General features: G+C 39.7%; 1 protein-coding gene across 1 annotated transcript; it reads left to right on the top strand.

Moving 5' to 3' along the window:
• The first annotated feature begins 657 nt into the window (after positions 1 to 657).
• hpxb (hemopexin b) lies at positions 658 to 16,944 on the top strand. The gene is made up of 10 exons (XM_061978615.1): positions 658 to 789; positions 1,220 to 1,245; positions 2,201 to 2,284; positions 4,744 to 4,889; positions 4,954 to 5,107; positions 10,978 to 11,190; positions 12,161 to 12,253; positions 12,333 to 12,463; positions 16,342 to 16,489; positions 16,559 to 16,944. Exons 1-10 carry the CDS (start codon positions 728 to 730, stop codon positions 16,783 to 16,785), a joined length of 1,284 nt encoding a protein of 427 aa, XP_061834599.1. The 5' UTR covers positions 658 to 727; the 3' UTR covers positions 16,786 to 16,944.
• The last annotated feature ends 3,276 nt before the right edge of the window (positions 16,945 to 20,220 follow it).

Genomic DNA, 20,220 nt, shown 5'->3' with positions numbered 1-20,220 from the left:
ATGACTATTTGTAAAAAAAAAAAAAAAAAAAGAAAAAAAAGAAGCTATTTCTCAGTTGGAAGATATATATTAAATATATATTTACATTTTAAATATCTTGTCTTTGCAGTCTATTCAATTGAATATAGGTTGAAAAGGATTTGCAAATCATTGTATTCTGTTTTTATTTACGAATTACACAACGTGCCAACTTCACTGGTTTGGGGTTTTTTACTTTGTAATGGATTTTTTTTATACAACTCAGGTAATATAAACTTGCGACTAGGTTCTGAGTAAAATGTAAAATTATTAAAAGGTTTTGGATAGTTGGTGAATGTTTGACTGTGAAAATATATGTTGGCACTGTAGAGAAATATATGACACAAGAAACGAAGATACACCCATATTTGGATATTTTGAAAATCTTGATTTGTTTTTAAATGTCAGTCTTAAGATATATTTTTGTCACGACAGTGCTTGCACTCTTTCAGTGTCGGTTTTCAATGTCCAATTCTTCCTTTTGACTTTTTATCATTGATGCACTGTGCAAACTAATCATAATCATAAATTGCACACATAGGTCAAACATTAATCATGTTGCTCTGTTAATCGACCTCACACAAATAAGATTTCATAAATGAGTGGCCCAGCAGTGCATGTCGATGTAATGACTAACAAATGCAAACACACAATGACACACAGTTGCAGGTATAAAAGCGCTTGTGACAAGTGATCAGGATCGCTCAGCATGAAGCTGCTCACCGCTCTCTACTTCGGCCTCGCACTCGGCCTGACAAGTGCTGCATCAGTGTAAGTCATCTCACCTTCAATTCTTATTCGTTAAGCAGAACATTCATTACACAGAAGAAATAACCTGTAATGCATTCAAATCATGTTGTGATACTTTGTATCATTCATGCTTATGCACAGCTTAGGTAATATATAGTAAACCAATACATTGTTTTAGTAGACTGCAGGTGTTTGCTATTATAAATAATCAACATTGTTTGGAATTTTATTATACAATGTTTTTTTCCCCAGATGTTCGCAGTGTAGACATTGATTGATCATTTACTAGAAACTAAACTCATTTCAAAACATTTGTTGCAAAATGCTTCGATTGAGCAAATACTCCAGTGCTGTGTCATGTACGAACAACGCTGAATTAACTAACCTCTCTTGACCTGAAATGGGGACTTTTGGAACATTGAACCCACTTCTCTTGTTATATCTTTAACAGGCAACTTGCAGCTCTCACAGCAGAAGGTGGGTATCAGAATTTAATAAAATAACCTACATATGAGAAATACAATCACATTTTTGCAGTGAATATTTGCTTTTTCTAAGTACGTTATAATACCCAAAGGTCTAGAATGACACATTGGCAAAAAGGTGTTGCATATATGATACAATTATGTTGTTTTCAATTGTTATGCAATTATATAAACACATTAAATGACATGTAATTTATAAATATAAATATACATTCTTACTTATTAAATAAATAATACTGTTTAATGATTGGATTTTGGTGGAATTTGTGCAAATAAATTATAAATTCAGGTAAACAGTTAAAAAATGAATTGCTGACAACAAAATAGTGTCCAAATATTGCACTCTTTTTTAAAAGTGAATTTAAGTTATGCAAACAAATAATAACCTGTGATTAATCATGATTATTCCAAATTTCCAAAGTTAATTAATCTGATTATCATTTTACAGTACCATAACAATATTTTATATAATTATAAATACAATATTTTTAATGCAAATTTGTATATATTATATGTATTTAATATTCACATTTTTAATATAATTTTAATAATTTAAAACATTATTTTATTTTTTTGCATGTATTTACAATTTCTTATTGTAATATAATTTATAATTTCCCTTTCCATCCTTTGAAACTGAGCTACTGTGTGGAACAATTTCCCTTGTGGATCAATAAAGTTTGTCTAACTCTAAGTCTAATTCATTAATTATCTAATTGATTAAAGTAGTATATTATATTTGTCCAGACTTTAGGGATGCTCTTCGTATCGTATTGGCATTTTATCGAAATGTATTGTGATATATATATATATATACTTTTATAGTTATACTGTAAATACGGTGTAATAACCATTAGAGGAAAAAAAGCTGTGAGCCAATAACTTTGAATATCCATGATGGAGTTTGAGTTTATTTTGCATGATGTTTTTGTTTTTTTTAAATAAAGATGCAGCTCAGCCAGATCGATGCGATGGGATAGAATTTGATGCCATCACACCAGATGAAAAAGGAAACACTCTCTTCTTCAAAGGTACAACATTGTTCTTTTAACATTTGAATTAATCAACTAAAGGTGCCTGGGTCGTTGCCTTCGTGTTGTTTTGGTAACTGCTTGGTCACATTTGCATCACTATGTGGGCGGCGTGGCTCAGTTGGTAGAGCGGCCGTGCCAACAACTCGAGGGTTCCATGTTCGATTCCCGCTTCCACCATCTGAGTCACTGCTGTTGTCTCCTTGGGCAAGACACTTAACCCACCTGCTCTCAGTGCCACCCACGCTAGTTTAAATGTAGCTTAAAGATGTAAATAATGGGTTTCTCCATGTGAAGCGCTTTAAGTCTCTAGAGAAAAGCGCTATATAAATATAATTCACAAACTAGTATACTGTACACATGCTCTATGTCCACATAATTGTATAAGTATAATTATTAAAAAATAATTATATAAACATATTTCATACCCTTATATACTGTACACATGCTCTACGTCCACATAACCACAAGAATGTCAGCTAAAAGCTTTACCAAAACAGTTTTTATGTGTATTTTCTATTTTTTAATGTAACATTTTACAATGCCAACACTTTTTTCAGTGTTAGTGCAACTTTTTCCATAATGCCAAGTTTTCCTTTGATGTGTATTTCTGGTCTTGTCATCCTCGTCCGGACAGAAGGGTGACATCAAAAGAGACGTCAGAGACGCTTTACTGAACCAAAAGTTGCTTTATTACAAGCGAGTGTCATTTTTCAGGGCTGCAGTGCCTGGAGGAGAAAGTCAAAAAGATATGTCCCTCACTTGTAAAAGCCAAACCATCAGTTTTATATTCCTTCTTCCTGTCTCTGTGTGTGTGTGTCAGTGACGTGCGGTGAGGTTCATGGCTGGTGAGGCACTGACTTCATCACAGTCAGATTTACAAACATATGAACCCTAAAGAGTATCTTATTCACCATTTGATTGGCAGCAGTTAATGGGTTATGTTTAAAAGCTCATACCAGCATTATTCCCTGCTTGGCACTCAGAATCAAGGGTTGGAATTGGGGGTTAAATCACCAACAATTATTCCCGGGCGCGGCGCCGCTGCTGCCCACTGCTCCCCTCACATCCCAGGGGGTGATCAAGGGGATGGGTCAAATGCAGAGGACAAATTTCACCACACCTAGTGTGTGTGTGACAATCATTAGTACTTTAGCTTAACTTTAACTTTACACATACAAACTGTAGCACACAAAAAAGCACATTTAATAAAAAAAAACGTTATTATGGTCTTACCTTTACTTATAAGTGCGGGAACAGTGGTGTTCGTGCTGGAGGAGTTGTGAATGAATGAAATATGAAATCCGTGCTGCAGTCTGCAGGTGTACCTAATGTTGTGTCCCTGCAGTCGTTCACGGCTCCTCCGGCGCAAGCAATGTTGTTTTTGCAATTTTTGGCTTCTTGTTAAGTGACTTTTTTTGGGTGGATTTGGTCTTGCACGTGGAGGGTTTGGGTGTGGGTTTTGGTTGGTGTGGCGCTCCCGTCGGGGGGTGCAGTCTGCGGCGGAGGTGCAATAACCAGCACCAGGAGGCGGGATTACTGCGAGCGTCACACAGTGCGTCTTCGCAGCAGTTTTATGATTGCTCAGCACAAGAAATACTTTACACACATACAGTTGTTGACAAAATACACTGTACATTATATACCTCAGCTAACTAATCTATGGAAATGTATAATATAATTCATATAGCAATACGGTCTCACTGCACAGCAGGCCAGCAGTTAGCCGAGTCCGCAATCCATGTTTAGGCACAACTGAGTGACGTGCCTCAACTGGCTGCTGATCACCGCACCGTCTCTTCTCAGTATTTGAACGGCAAATGTGAAAATTCAGCGATTTTGAATAAAAATAATCTAAAACTGGTGAAGTTAAACGGAAAATAACTATATAGTATAATCACTGAATACATATAACATATTTTTCTTTTTACATTTTTTTTCTTTCCATGATGGCAGGTGAGGCGGGGCCTCACCTGCCTCCAGTGACCGCACGTCACTGGTGTGTGTGTGTGTGTGCTAAGTCAGGAGAGCACATCCTGACTATAAAAAGGAGATGTTTGTGTCTAAGTGTTTGGAAAGACAACAGATGTGTACCATAACTTGTAGGTTGACGTTAAGATAAGCATGGACTCTCTCCTCCAGGATAGAGCTATAACTTTTGGATTCCGAAGCCTGGTTGTATTGCTTCTTCTCGTGAGAGAGCTAATTCCAACTAACTCCTGAATGTCGTATGGCCTGAACCATTATTTACTTAAACCTGGTGGTTCGCTTTCTCAAAGTTGAATATAAACATTCACCATAATATGAGTTAATTCACTTCACCTTCAATACTAAAACTTACTGTCAGTTTTCATCTACAAACCATCAAAGTCTTTACTCTCCAATATAATCCATGTACACCTTGTAATGTAACGTAGTTCTGTCAACGTGGAATGACTATTTTCTTATGTTCCTGGTAGGTGCCCACGTATGGAAAGGCTTCCATGGTCCTGCTCAGCTCACAAGTGAATCCTTCAAAGAACTGGCCGATCATCCGATCGATGCTGCATTCCGCATGCACAACACCGAGAACGTTGATGACCATGACCACGTCTACTTCTTCCTGGTAAGAACACAACATTTCCTCGTCAACGTGAGCTTTGAACACCTTGAAACCTTGTGCACTCCAGGATGACAAAGTGTTCAGCTACTATAATCAGTCTTTGGAGAACGGCTATCCCAAGCCCATAGAAGACGACTTCCCAGGGGTCCCCTCGCATCTGGATGCAGCCGTGGAGTGTCCTAAAGGAGAGTGCCCCACCGACTCCGTTCTGTTCTTCAAGGGTAAAAAAACAATAACTGTATTATAATGTTCAGTTTGAGGCTTTTCCTAGTTTTTCGCCCACAAGCATAAAAACTATTTAAGACTACAGAAAAAATAAGATTGTCAAGAGCAAAATACAAGCCAAAGACAACACACAGAGCTGCAGAAAAAGTCAAGAACTGATATTAATAATACCTAAAAGTATTCAAAAAAGCCCCGACAGCGACTTGAGGCTGGAAAGCAAATTGTCAGAAATTAGCATGGCTGCGGTAGTTGTGACCCCAAGATGCAGGAAACAGGAGGACGACATGCAGGTAAGCGTCTTTTAATTACAAACCCCTTTTCCATATGAGTTAGGAAATAGTGTTAGATGTAAATATAAATGGAATACAATGATTTGCAAATCCTTTTCAACCCATATTCAATTGAATGCACTACAAAGACAAGATATTTGATGTTCAAACTCTTAAACTTTTTTTTTTTTTTTGCAAATAATAATTAACTTACAATTTCATGGCTGCAACACGTGCCAAAGTAGTTGGGAAAGGGCATGTTCACCACTGTGTTACATGGCCTTTCCTTTTAACAACACTCAGTAAACGTTTGGGAACTGAGGAGACACATTTTTTAAGCTTCTCAGGTGGAATTCTTCCCCATTCTTGCTTGATGTACAGCTTAAGTTGTTCAACAGTCCGGGTGTCTCCGTTGTGGTATTTTAGGCTTCATAATGCGCCACACATTTTCAATGGGGAACAGGTCTGGACTACAGGCAGGCCAGTCTAGTACCCGCACTCTTTTACTATGAAGCCACGTTGATGTAACACGTGGCTTGGCATTGTCTTGCTGAAATAAGCAGGGGCGTCCATGGTAACGTTGCTTGGATGGCAGCATATGTTGCTCCAAAACCTGTATGTGCCTTTCAGCATTAATGGCGCCTTCACAGATGTGTAAGTTACCCATGTCTTGGGCACTAATACACCCCCATACCATCACAGATGCTGGCTTTTCAACTTTGCGCCTATAACAATCCTGATGGTTCTTTTCCTCTTTGGTCCGGAGGACACGACGTCCGCAGTTTCCAAAAACAATTTGAAATGTGGACTCGTCAGACCACAGAACACTTTTCCACTTTGTATCAGTCCATCTTAGATGAGCTCAGGCCCAGCGAAGCCGACGGCGTTTCTGGGTGTTGTTGATAAACGGTTTTCGCCTTGCATAGGAGAGTTTTAACTTGCACTTACAGATGTAGCGACCAACTGTAGTTACTGACAGTGGGTTTCTGAAGTGCTCCTGAGCCCATGTGGTGATATCCTTGACACGCTGATGTCGCTTATTGATGTAGTACAGCCTGAGGGATCGAAGATCACGGGCTTAGCTGCTTATGTGCAGTGACTTCTCCAAATTCTCTGAACCCTTTGATGATATTATGGACCGTAGATGGTGAAATCCCTAAATTCCTTGCAATAGCTGGTTGAGAAAGGTTTTTCTTAAACTGTTCAACAATTTGCTCACGCATTTGTTGACAAAGTAGTGACCCTCGCCCCATCCTTGTTTGTGAATGACTGAGCATTTCATGGAATCTACTTTTATACCCAATCATGGCACCCACCTGTTCCCAATTTGCCTGCTCACCTGTGGGATGTTCCAAATAAGTGTTTGATGAGCATTCCTCAACTTTATAAGTATTTATTGCCACCTTTCCCAACTTCTTTGCCACGTGTTGCTTGCATCAAATTCTAAAGTTAATGATTATTTGCAAAATAAAAAATGTTTATCAGTTTGAACATCAAATATCTTGTCTTTATAGCATATTCAACTGAATATGGGTTGAAAATGATTTGCAAATCATTGTATTCTGTTTATATTTACATCTAACACAATTTCCCAACTCATATGGAAACGGGGTTTGTATATTAAACACAAAGGACTAGTCCTGAGTTCTATCCCGGGCTCGGGATCTTTCTGTGTGGAGTTTGCATGTTCTCCCCGTGACTACGTGGGTTCCCTCTGGGTACTCCGGCTTCCTCCCACCTCCAAGGACATGCACCTGGGGATAGGTTGATTGGCAACACTAAATTGGCCCTAGTGTGTGAACGTGAGTGTGAATGTTGTCTGTCTATCTGTGTTGGCCCTGCGATGAGGTGGCGACTTGTCCAGGGTGTACCCCGCCTTCCGCCCGAATGCAGCTGAGATAGGCTCCAGCACCCCCCGCAACCCCGAACGGGACAAGCGGTAGAAAATGAATGGATGGATGGGTGCAGCAGGGAAGTGCACAAAATGATTGCATCCCACAACAGTGAGTCAGTAACAATTCAATACAAGAGAGGAGCAGTCACGCATGCAGCAAAAAGTCCTTGACATAATCACACAGAAACAATCCTCCAGGCGAGGCAGGCATAAATATCAGTCTGATTGGCAATTGCAACCAGGTGTGCCAGGCTGCCAATCAGGGACAGGTGAGGGAAACGAGCGCTCAGGAGACATGCAGAAAGTGGAACAAAAATAAGAGCGCTGACAGGAAATAAACACAAACTAAGGAAACATAAGCCGTATCGTCACACAATCAGCGGTTAAAAAAACGGAGCAACAAAGCAGCCCAGAAAAACGTCAGAGGAACTGGAGAAAAGTCACACACAAAAACCTCCCTGCAACGACAATCAGTGCAATGACAAATGACAGAGAGAGAATCCTTTGTGCGAAATGTATTTGGACTGTCAGAAATTAAAAAAAAATAGTCAGTATATTGTCTATCCAGCAATGCCATTTTATACTTGCTGGATTACTTAAAGGTGAACTGCACTATGTTTTGGAATTTTTTGCCTATCATTCACAATCATTATGAGAGACAAGAAAACAGATGTATTTTTTTATATGCATTTTCACTCGTAATGAAACGTAAATAAAAGTCAGCTTACTTTTTTTAGTTTTCACTGCTGGACTCTAGAAAGAGGTTCCGGAGCCTCCGAAGCAGAACCTCCAGGTTCTGTAACAGCTTCTTCCCTCAGGCCGTAAGACTCTTGAACGCATCATAATTGAATTATCCCCTCAACTCCCCCCAAAATGGATTAACTCGCTGGAATAAAAAAGACAATATAACATACATCCATAAATGTGGACGCATGTGAAAAAGTGCAATGTATTTATTTGTACAGTAATCTATTTATTTATTTATACTGTATATATATTTATATATATTTATTTATTTTATATATATATATATTATATACAGTATATTATGTATATATATTTATTTATAAATGCACCTTATTGCTTTTTTATCCTGCACTACCATGAGCTTATGTAACGAAATTCCGTTCTTATCTGTGCTGTAAAGTTCAAATTTGAATGACAATAAAAAGGAAGTCTAAGTCTAAGTCTAAGTCTTACAATAGAGCCCACAGGAGGTCATCTATTGCACCCATAATGCCATCTAAATAACCATCCAAACTACGCCAACAATACTCCATTTATATTTCATGACTTGAATATTAACCAAGTATTAGTAAAATTGTTATTATAAATGCTGACTCAGACAATTTTTTATAGGGGTACCGTGCTTGTGCTGCTATATTAGCATCATCGGCTAGTGAGCTGCTTTCTTGCCTTGGATCTTGTGATAATTTATTATAGATTATAAATAATGCCTCTCACCTTGATAGTAAAAGAATGAGGACATAATCAGACAGGTTGGTACACTTTGACGGCCAACTTAGACCTGAAAATGTCAAGAAAGACACGAAAAGACGCTTGGTTTCGTTGTGCCATTACTTCTGTGCTACCGTTTTGCTTGTTACTGCTCGCATGCAAAGCATTTTTCCCAGTTCTTTCGTACTTTTGTACACCTTTTGTTACAGGTACGGTAGGTCTGTGTTTGTTATTTTTTCGCTGTCAATCTGGTGTCTTTGTAGACTGCCTTGTTGCCCCGTTGCTTGCTTTTCAACCATACGGCAAAGTAGTAAATACAGAACTACTTAAATTTGTACACGACCTGAGAATAAAGTGGCGAACAAAAGGGTGGTGAGGCACTAGTGACACAGACTCGAGAGACTCTGTCCTTAAAGTCAGGCCATATAATATAGATATATAACATAAATAAATACACTATATGTATAACATGGAAAAACATTAAAGGGAACCTATGATGATTTTCCTCTTTTCTGACTGATAAATGTTGAAATTTAAGACACACATATCCAGTGTTGGGTTAGTTACTGAAAACCAATGACTAGTTACAGTTACAAGTTACTTTATTTCAAAAGTAACCCAGTTACTTACACCAAAATGTAATGTGTTACTGTGAAAAGTAACTATTTAGTTACTTTTTTTTCTTCTTTTTCTTTTAAAAAACTCCCATTAATGCCCTTTTAGCCTTCATTTCAGTACTGTTATTGCACTGGAGAATAATACAATGTGTTGATCAACTTGACATGCATTTGCATCACTGAACTCTGCTAAGCAATGTGCTCTACATACAACACACAAAGACAAAGATATGTTTCAAAGGGCCGATTTGTTTCAGGCCAGAACAAATTGACAAAACTATTGTAAATAGCTGCAACATAACATACATAAGTAACAAACAGCATAATAACAACATAGCTGTAAACCTGGCTTCACCTAAGGAAGGCACATGTGACATACACAAAGCCTAACCAGGCAGATTTGAATTGCTGTTTTGGGCAGAAGACGGGATCTTTGATCCAAGACACAACTTACATTTCACTAAAATGTTCTTTTCTTTGTGCTCGACAAAAAAAAAAGAAGTGAGAATATCTCCATGTTAAGACACTCGACTGCAGCTCCGTTGTTAGTAAACACAGACACGACCCCCCTCCCTTCCCCTCTCCTCCCCTCCCTACACCTACACCCACACCAAGACACACACACACACACACACAGAGCGCGCCTCCGGCTTGTGACACAAGAAGAATCAGAAGGACGACACCGCAGCGCTCCAATAAAAAACACTCAGATCTTCTGTTTCTAGCCGATACTACATAAAAAAATAACGTAAAATAACGCAGTAACGCATCATGTAGTAATGGTAACTGAGTTACTGAATATAAAAATTAACGCGTTAGATTACTAAGTAACGCGTTGGTCCCAACACTGCACATATCAAACAATGCCAAAGCGTCAAATTATTAGGTTCATGTATTTGGAAATGCGCTTGCAAGCAGTTTTGGATGCCTCTGACTGCTATGTGTTGCAATTGGGGCTCAAACCTAAATTTAATTTTGAGGTAATATTTGAGTGGGCCAGCAATGAGGTGGCGACTCAACCAGGGCGTACCCTGCCTTCCGCCCGAGTGCAGCTGGGATAGGCTCCAGCCCCCCCGCGACCGGGAGAGGGACAAGCGATAGAAAATGGATGAATGGATTTCAGTGGGTTTGGGCCCCTCTGTTCTGAAAAAGGTCAAAAAGTTAAAAAAAAAACCTGACCTATACCACAGGGAAGTATGTTAAATGTGAAATACAATCATCATAGGTCCCCTTTAATTTAATTATTGCCTAATGCAATCAATGAATACATTTTTAATTTATAATTTAGAAAATGAAAAACTAAAATGTATATTATTTCTTAAATAAATACAAATATATCAAAATTAATAAATGTGTGAGTTTATCTTAACGTCTATATTGTTTAATAAATGTATATTTGATCTATATTGTATATCGTTTTTAAATAAAAGCGTCCAAACTTTGGGACACCCTGTAGTTTGTACGGTTTTATAAGGACAATGCTGCATTCAAGAGGACGAAATGTGCTACTGCGTTCTGTTTGCTATTATAGGAGTGAATTGTAGGGCAAATGTGTAACGCTAATGCAGCAGCACATTCACTATTTGTCATGTTCTGCCTCCCTAAAACGTGTCATGATTCCTCCCTAGGACATGACGTACATTTATATGATATTGCCACAAAGTCGGTGAAAACCAAGACATGGTCCCACCTACCGACATGCACGTCTGCGGTGCGCTGGCTGGAGCACTATTACTGCTTCCATGGACACAACTTCACCAGGTTCCACCCACTGTCAGGACAGGTCAACGGTTCTTATCCAAAGGATGCTCGCCATTACTTCATGACGTGTGCCAACTTTGGTGAGCTCAAGAGGTTCTCTTTAAGCTGGGGTCAACTATTGCTTGTTTTTACTTTTTCGCCTGTTTTTACTTTTTCTTCAAGACATCATTTGCCATGGCCTGCATCGGCACATTTCAAAGGATGATATTTATCTTGATATTATTCATTAGTATTCGGATAATCAGGGATCATTTTAATGATTTGTTTAAAGTTACCATTAATTCAAAACTGTTAATGATCAATACAATGTATTATAATTGTAGACTAATAGATTATATTTGACTCAGTTAAAAAAATATATGAAATAAATGAGTATTTACCTTAACAGTGTTTTGTATGTAGTTAAGAATTTTTAAATATATTTTGAGTTGCATTATTTAGCTCTCAATTTACCGGTCGATCTACGTTCCCATCCTCACCTATGGTCATGAGCTTTGGGTTATGACCAAAAGGACAAGATCACGGGTACAAGCGGCCGAAATGAGTTTCCTCCGCCGGGTGGCGGGGCTCTCCCTTAGAGATAGGGTGAGAAGCTCTGTCATCCGGGGGGAGCTCAAAGTAAAGCCGCTGCTCCTCCACATCGAGAGGAGCCAGATGAGGTGGTTTGGGCATCTAGTCAGGATGCCACCCGAGCGCCTCCCTAGGGAGGTGTTTAGGGCACGTCCGACCGGTAGGAGGCCACGAGGAAGACCCAGGACACGTTGGGAAGACTATGTCTCCCGGCTGGCCTGGGAACGCCTCGGGATCCCCCGGGAGGAGCTGGACGAAGTGGCTGGTGAGAGGGAAGTCTGGGCTTCCCTGCTTAGGCTGCTGCCCCCGCGACCCGACCTCGGATAAGCGGAAGAAGATGGATGGATGGATGGATGCATTATTTATTTATTTTCTGCACATAGCTGTAAGGTGGGAAAAGCCTGGACCCGATTGCGTTTATAGTACAAAGTATGTTTTAAATTGTTACAATATTGGTTAGCCTAATGTGTGCACTTGCAGGCCACGGTGGGGATTATAAAACACCAAAATGCAGCGAAGTTAAAATAGACGCCATCACAACGGATGACACCGGGAAAAAATATTTATTTGCAGGTAAGGTCACTCGTATTAAAAAAAAATAATGATAATCTATGTCTGTTACTTCAAGGCTACAGTTTTATTCACTCCATAGGTCCGATCTATATGCGTCTGGATACACATCGGGATGGTTTTCACGCCTTCCCGATAACGAGGATGTGGAAGGAGATGATCAGTGGTGTGGATGCTGTTTTCTCCTACACAGACAAGATCTACATGATTAAGGTCTGACATCGCTCGAAGCTGCCTCATTTACTCAAAATGCATGTATGTACTCAAAATGTATAATGTATGTATATATACCAGTGGTTCTTAACCTTGTTGGAGGTACCGAACCCCACCAGTTTCATATGCGCATTCACCGAACCCTTCTTTAGATAAAAACTTTTTTTTTTTCTTAATTTAAACTTAATTTATAAATATGAATCATGAAATGATGGTATTATATTAAATAAATACTAATCTATATATTTTTTTACAAACAGAAAGTTACAGGAATGTACACATGATCCCTTGTTTACATCTCATTGTGCAACATGTGAATGTTTTAGTGTGGACTAAATGCGATATCTGAAAGGGGTACACATTTTTTCCAAAGCAGGACCCCCACCCAGACATACAATACTAGTACACAGCTCATGAAAAACAAATTTTTTTGTTATTGTCATTGTTTTTGGGCCAAAACACTTATATTAGAAAATATGGAAATGACTGCTGTCATTTGATTATAATAATAAAACATTTAACTTGTTATTTAGTCAGGTTTGGGACAGGTGTGGCCACCGTGTACACGTCTGACGTCGCTCACATGTGCTCCACTGAATGCTCAAGGAGTTTTTGCGTTTGCTCACGCATATGGAAAATGAGAGGGAACATTGTTTGGGGGTATCCACAATACGCTGATAGGGAGAAGTTTTTATTTACACGATGAGTCGGGTGTGTCTTGACCTCCGCGGCGGAGGCTCCACCGAATGCCTGGGGCCGACTCACCGAACCCCTAGGGTTCGATCGAACCCAGGTTAAGAACCAGTGATATATACACTGCTATACAAGCTGTACACTGACTACTTTAGAGTAAATGTATTTAATTCCCCACATATATTGCAGTTTCACACAGGGTTTCTTTATTGTTTCTTTACTAAATGCCATTGCCTACTACTAGCCAGGCGTGAATACTGCATTTTTTTCCCCAGATCATATGAACTTTAACTTTAATTTTAAGAGGTTGTTTTGACTACATTGTTATTTCTGTGCAAAACTTTGTGACGGCACGTCTAGACATAAGATACTACCACATTTAATTTGATAAATTGACAAAAGCGCAATAAGTGCAAACAGAAAACAACAGACAGGGCTGAAAACAAGGAAGTTGATGAAGATGCCGGAGAAACAATAGTCAAAAGTATAACTTGTAATGATGGCTGAAATGAAAATTAGAAAGTAGCAAGGAAACAAGGAAATAGGGACAGCAAGAACTCAGGGAAAGCACTGAAACCCACTACTACCGACCACGCAGTCTGATAGTTTATATATCAATGATGAAATCTTAACATTGCAACACATGCCAATACGGCCGGGTTAGCTTACTAAAGTGCAATTTTAAATTTTGCGCGAAATATCCTGCTGAAAACGTCTCGGTATGATGACGCCTGCGCGTGACGTCACGGATTGTAGAGGACATTTTGGGACAGCATGGTGGCCAGCTATTAAGTCGTCTGTTTTCATCGCAAAATTCCACAGTATTCTGGACATCTGTGTTGGTGAATCTTTTGCAATTTGTTCAATGAACAATGGAGACAGCAAAGAAGAAAGCTGTAGGTGGGAAGCGGTGTATTGCGGCAGGTGTTGTGCCGGATAACGCACCCCCGCCGTAGAATGCACCCCTTGACTGTTGTGCCGGATAACACAGCCGGTGTTTCATTGTTTACATTCCCGGAAGATGACAGTCAAGCTTTACCATTGGCCTGTGGAGGACTGGGACAACAGAGACTCTTACCAGGAGGACTTTGAGTTGGATGCGCAGACGCGGTACCATGAGTACGCATGCAGCTGCGGCTTCCAAACATTTGATTGCTTGCCCGTACGTGCGTGCCGCTATGTGCATGTCACGTACGTAACTTTGGGGACTTTGGGGAAATATATGTGCTGTATGAACTTTGGGGAGGTGAACGATACTTTGGGCTGTGGGATTGAGTGTGTTGTGCAGGTGTTTGAGTTGTATTGGCGGGTTATACAGACGGGAGGGGGGAGGTGTTTGTTATGCGGGATTAATTTGTGGCATATTAAATATAAGCCTGGTTGTGTTGTGGCTAATAGAGTATATATATGTCTTGTGTTTATTTACTGTTTTAGTCATTCCCAGCTGAATATCAGGTCCCACCCGCCTCTCACACATCTTCCCTATCTGAATCGCTCCCACTGCCCTCTAGTCGCTTTCTCGGTCCGAATAGCTCTCGCTGCTGGTGGCCATGATTGTAAACAATGTGCGGATGTGAGGAGCTCCACAACCTGTGACGTCACGCTACTCGTCTGCTACTTCCGGTACAGGCAAGGCTTTTTTATCAGCGACCAAAAGTTGCGAACTTTATCGTCGATGTTCTCTACTAAATCCTTTCAGCAAAAATATGGCAATATCGCGAAATGATCAAGTATGACACATAGAATGGACCTGCTATCCCCGTTTAAATAAGAAAATCGCATTTCAGTAGGCCTTTAAGGAACTAAAAAAGTACTCTGTGAGGCACTATCACCCAATAGTAAAAAAGAAAAAAGAAAAAAAGAGCGTCTTTATCCATATGGTGATCCGGATCACTCCCAAAATGTAGTGATCAAGAGCGGAACAAAAAGAAACAGAGTAAACCTCTTGACGGTCATACACTGTCTTTGTTTTGTGAGTGGAGGCAAAAACACAAGCATACACACACACACACACAAACAGAAGTTGAGGCTAAACTTAAGGAAACATGGAAGAAATTAACCAAATCAGCCTCAAAGTGTAACCAATTGTTCCTTTCCTGAAAGTTTGATGAAAATCTGCCCATTACTTTTTGAGCTATCTAAAGCGGAATGAAAGAACACTATTGCTGCGCCACAATCTTTGTTTCTGTGGGGCCGCTAACACACACACACACACACACACACACACACACACACACACACACACACACACACACACACACACACACACACACAAAGGCGTAAACTTAAGGTAACAAGTAGAAATGATCCAGATCAGGTCCAAAATGTAATCAATAGGGAATTTCCTTAAATTTCCATGAAATTCCACACATACCTTTTATGAGGTATTTTTGGCACTAATTAACTAACAAAATAATTAACTAACAGACAAACCAAGGGCAACAATTACATGAGGTAATATGTGTTCCTGGTGTGCACGCAGCTGGCTTCTGAATGCTCATAAATTGTGATTGCAGCCACATCAGAATCAGAATCACTTGATTAATCCCCAAGAGGAAATTACGATTTTCAGCACAATTCCATTCAAGATCAAACAAACATTACAGGGAGACAGAACAGGATCGCTGACCAGTTTGCTAACTACCGGCGCCCCTTACAAAAAAGGTGAAAAACAGAAAAACGCTGGGTAAAAAAATGTCAGTCTAAGCCTGGGACCCTGGAGAGGGGTCCAGACTGAGGCCAAGGGAAAAAAACCTCATAGCCATAGCACACATGAACATATGTGTAAGAGGGAAACATCAAACATCAAAGAACATAAAGGACATTAAAGACAGTAAAAGAGCAGAGCTGATGCAACCAGCCATTTCTACATACAGCTACAAAAAAAAAAAAATTGAATTAAAAAATAAAAACATACACTGTGGTGGCCGCTGCGGTGTTCCATACCATCGTCTGCTGGGGTCATGTCCAGAGACAGGAGCAGACCCAACAAAGCAACCAAGAGATGCCTTGTTGCTCCGCCCACAGCCACCAGACAAAAGACAAAAAGGAAAAGCAGGTGTAAAAAGGATATACATATACATTAAAAGCATACCAAACATTTACAAAATGCAAAGCTATGTGATTGCTGTGTAAAAATACGCTGATTGAAGCAAAATGCTGCGTTCTGTCTCTCACGCATGCAGGGCGACCAAGTGTTCATCTATAAATCCGATGCGCACTACACCCTAATCGAAGGCTACCCTAAATCCCTGAAGGAAGAGTTGGGCATCGAGGGACATGTGGACGCTGCTTTTGTGTGTCCCAATGAACATACGGTCCACGTAATTCAAGGTACTGTAAATCCTCCTGGTCTGACTGCACCGCCTCCAACACGGCATTAACATTTCACCATGTCTGCAGGAAAGATGATTCGTGACATTGACCTGACTGCTACGCCAAGAGCGATGACCCGGGAATTTCCCTTGCCCTTCTCTGATATTGACGCTGGTCTATGCAGCCAGGAGGGAGTCAATGTGTTCAAAGGCCACCAGTACTACCATTATGACAACGCCTTCACCCTCGCTGTGACCAGAATAGCCCCAGTGCCAGAAAACGTTACTCCGGCCATGATGGGATGTCAGGAGTAAACACTAATTAGACATCTACAATGTTTGGTTTTTTAAATTGTGTGTGGTGATTACGCTGTAAGGACAATGATCATGACACAAGTAAAAACAACACTTTATAGGGCATCTATAATGTAATGACATGTATCAATAAAAGTACACTGAACAAATATATAAAAACACTTGTGTTTTTGCTTCCATGTTTCATGAGCATCTGAAAGGCATTTTTCAATTATTGTTTACCAATTTGTTTAAATGTGTACTGTGTTATTTAGCACTTCTCCTTTGCTGAGATAATCCATCCACGCCACAGGTGTGGCATATCAAGAAACTGAATAAATAGAATGATTATTGCACAGGTTGGCCACAATAAAATGGCCTTTAGAAAATGTGCAGTTTTACAGTGTTGGGGGTTCCATGGTTTCTATTGTTACCGCCATTTGCCTCAAGCAGTGCAACGCATCTCATTGTCATAGAGTTGATCAGGTTGTTGATTTTGGAACGTTGCGCCACATCAATGGCTGTGTGAAGTTGCTGAATATTGGCATGAGGTGGAACATGCTGATCTAGAGCATTCCAAACATGTTAAAAGGTTGACATGGTTGGTGAGTATGCTGGCCATGCAAGAACTGGGATGTTTCAGCTTCCAGGAATTGTGTACAGAACTTTGCAACATAGGGCCGTGCATTATGATGCTGCAATATGAGCAACAATTGAGCTCAGGATCTCATCACCATATGTCTCCGCATTCAAAATGCCAATATTCAATATTATGGGTGTACCCCGCCTACCGCCCGAATGCAGCTGAGATAGGCTCCAGCTCCCCCCGCGACCCCGAAAGGGACAAGCGGTAGAAAATGGATGTATGGATGAATGGATGCTCCGGTGTTTTCCGTCCATAAAATATGCTTGCACGTCCCATAAATAACAAACTGGATGCAGACTGGACACTGGCCAAGAGTTTGTGGGCGGCTGAGGGTGGAGTTGGCTCTCTTGGTTGCTTTGTTGGGTCTGCTCCTGTCTCTGGCCATGCTCCCCCCACCCCAGCAGACGATGGCGTGGAACACCGCAGAGGCCACCACAGTGTATATGGGTGTTGAAAATATGTTTTTGTTTGGTTGCTTGACTATGCGTGGTGCAATCGTGTATGCGCAATATATAATATTGGTTAATTATTTTTGTTTTTTTGTTGTTTTACTTTTGTAGCTGTATTGGCTGGTTGCATCAGCTCTGCTCTTTTGTCTTTAATGTTCTTTGTTTTCTTTGATATTTGATGTTTCCCTCTTACACACATGTTTATGTGTGCTATGGCTATGAGGGTTTTTTCTACCTTGGCCTCAGTCTGGACCCCCTCTCCGGGGCCCAGGCTTAGACTGAATATTTATTATTTTTTATTTTTTTAGGTATTTTATTTTTTTACCTAGGACCTGTTGTATCACAACATTTCCACAATGAAGCCCAATGAAGGAAAATGCTCTGTTGTTGGTTGCTTTAAGTCACCAAACAAACTTTTAGCCTCATCTAAAGTAAAAGTGCCTTACTTTTAACTTTTAGGATTTGTGGCAATGTGCCTTCAACTGTGAGGACGTTGCTTCGAGTGTGTGCAAAGAACAGTTCTGCCACAAACTTTCTCAAAATTATAATTTTTCTGAAAAACTACTTTTAATGGCGGAGTCAGTGTCTACAAAGTATGGCAATGGAGGAGACAATGAAACCGTAAGTAATAGCAGTAGGTTAGAAATGTGTGAATGATACGTTTGCAACGTTAGCTCGATTTGTTGTGTAGCCAGCTTAGCCTTCTAATATAAGACAACAGCGTCACCGTCCTGTGGAAAAAAATATATATTTTCCCAAAAATGTCCTTTTAATTGGATTGGTGCCAACTGTGTTTGGCTATGGACCAGTTTGTATTATAACCCGTTATTATGTTCACAAATCGAGCGAACAAGGATGTAGCCCCTTGCATAGCTAACTTGAGCCTCTATTGTATTCAAGGTTTCAAAGCAACAGCATTTTATTGTCAATATTTACATGGCCAGGATCTATCATTGGAGAGATAAAGACTCAGTAGAAGTTAAACCTTAGCTAGCGTATCTTATCAGATTTGCAGTCGGGCTTTCTTACTTTGTGACCCTGGCCTCGTCTCCTCCTTGAACCGACAATAAAACACGGTGAGTTGCTGGTCTCGCTATATTATCTGGGATGTTGTGTTGTGGTGAAAGTCAAGTAAAAATTAGATGGCTGGTGGGGATTATCGGTGTTTATATTCCATACAGTCCTAGCAAAACAACAACAACAACAACAAACTACTAAACAAGGGAATGAAAGTCTAGTCAGTGTGAGGGGATGTGGTAAGGAGGGCTTAATTTGCATTCAACAACTTTGCCATTCTTAACGAACCGTTTTTGGCTTGAAGATAGGTCTTTACAACAAAATCTATGCAAAATGTTGACCAAAGAACCATCATTACATATTATGTAGACCAAAATGAAGTGTTATAAAAACGAAAAAAACAAAAATCATGACTTGACCCCTTTAAGATACGACCAAGAGTGCACCCTTGGGCGTGATTTATTTTCATGATATAATAATAAAAATTACTTATGGAGTAATTAAATGTTTTTTTCCCATGGGGTGATGATCAGGTAACCATCAAACACAAAAACTGCTTCATTATTTTCGTGTATATTTATTATTTAAACAGTGTTACATTTGTTATTTACAGTATGCTTCTTTAGGTGATACATGAATCTGTATTATTTGGAGTTGAAAACCGAAAAAATCTTATCAATTCCCATTTCTAAAGAAGAAGCTGAAAACTTATGAGCACTACTGTAGATACTGTCTGATTCCAATCAATGCAAGTCATTGGAATAAGGTAATTGTTAGCAGAGGTGTATTCCCAGCAGTCCTGGCGTGGTACTCAGCCGGTGGTTTACATAAATAATATAAATATTGCAAGAATAAAGTCTCTGAAGCATCTGTTTACTTAACAGGAACACACACTTCTGTATTCTTATCAGGTAGAACAGACAACTGTTATTCAACACACATCAACACTGCCAGCAAGTAGTCATTATGAGAACAACCAAGAACTCACAATAGTGAAACTTAACAGTAATACCAGTGGTGTGCCATCAGGGCCAGCAAGGCCTTCTCTGCTGGCCTAACATAACCAGAAATCATGATCATAATTAAAGATAAAAGTATTTTTTTATTTACTTTCCCTAAATATCTAAAAGTATTCATATTCTCTTCATGTCATATTATGCTCCTTCCAGTGCTGTTGTTTTTAGGTTATAACGTTTTTATCCAATCAGAATTCAGCTAGCTTATGTTGCAATGTTGTACCAAATCTGCCCGAGGCCTTCAGAATCAACAATGCTGGCGTCTGTGCACTGTAAGTGAACGGGGACATACCGTTGATAGACAGTTGCGATAGCCAATCAGATGACA

This window comes from Nerophis lumbriciformis, linkage group LG01 (genome assembly GCF_033978685.3).
Source record: "Nerophis lumbriciformis linkage group LG01, RoL_Nlum_v2.1, whole genome shotgun sequence".
NCBI lineage: Eukaryota > Metazoa > Chordata > Actinopteri > Syngnathiformes > Syngnathidae > Nerophis > Nerophis lumbriciformis.
The sequence above is the reverse complement of the archived record's forward strand: the minus strand, read 5'-3'. Positions and strand labels throughout refer to the sequence as shown.

Bases quoted from the DNA above. Each gene is read 5' to 3' on its own strand.
- hpxb (XM_061978615.1), top strand. From the start codon at position 728: ATGAAGCTGCTCACCGCTCTCTACTTCGGCCTCGCACTCGGCCTGACA. The intron at 790-1,219 runs GTAAGTCATCTC...TATCTTTAACAG, and splicing joins CTGACAAGTGCTGCATCAGT to GCAACTTGCAGCTCTCACAG. The intron at 4,890-4,953 runs GTAAGAACACAA...TGTGCACTCCAG, and splicing joins ACCACGTCTACTTCTTCCTG to GATGACAAAGTGTTCAGCTA.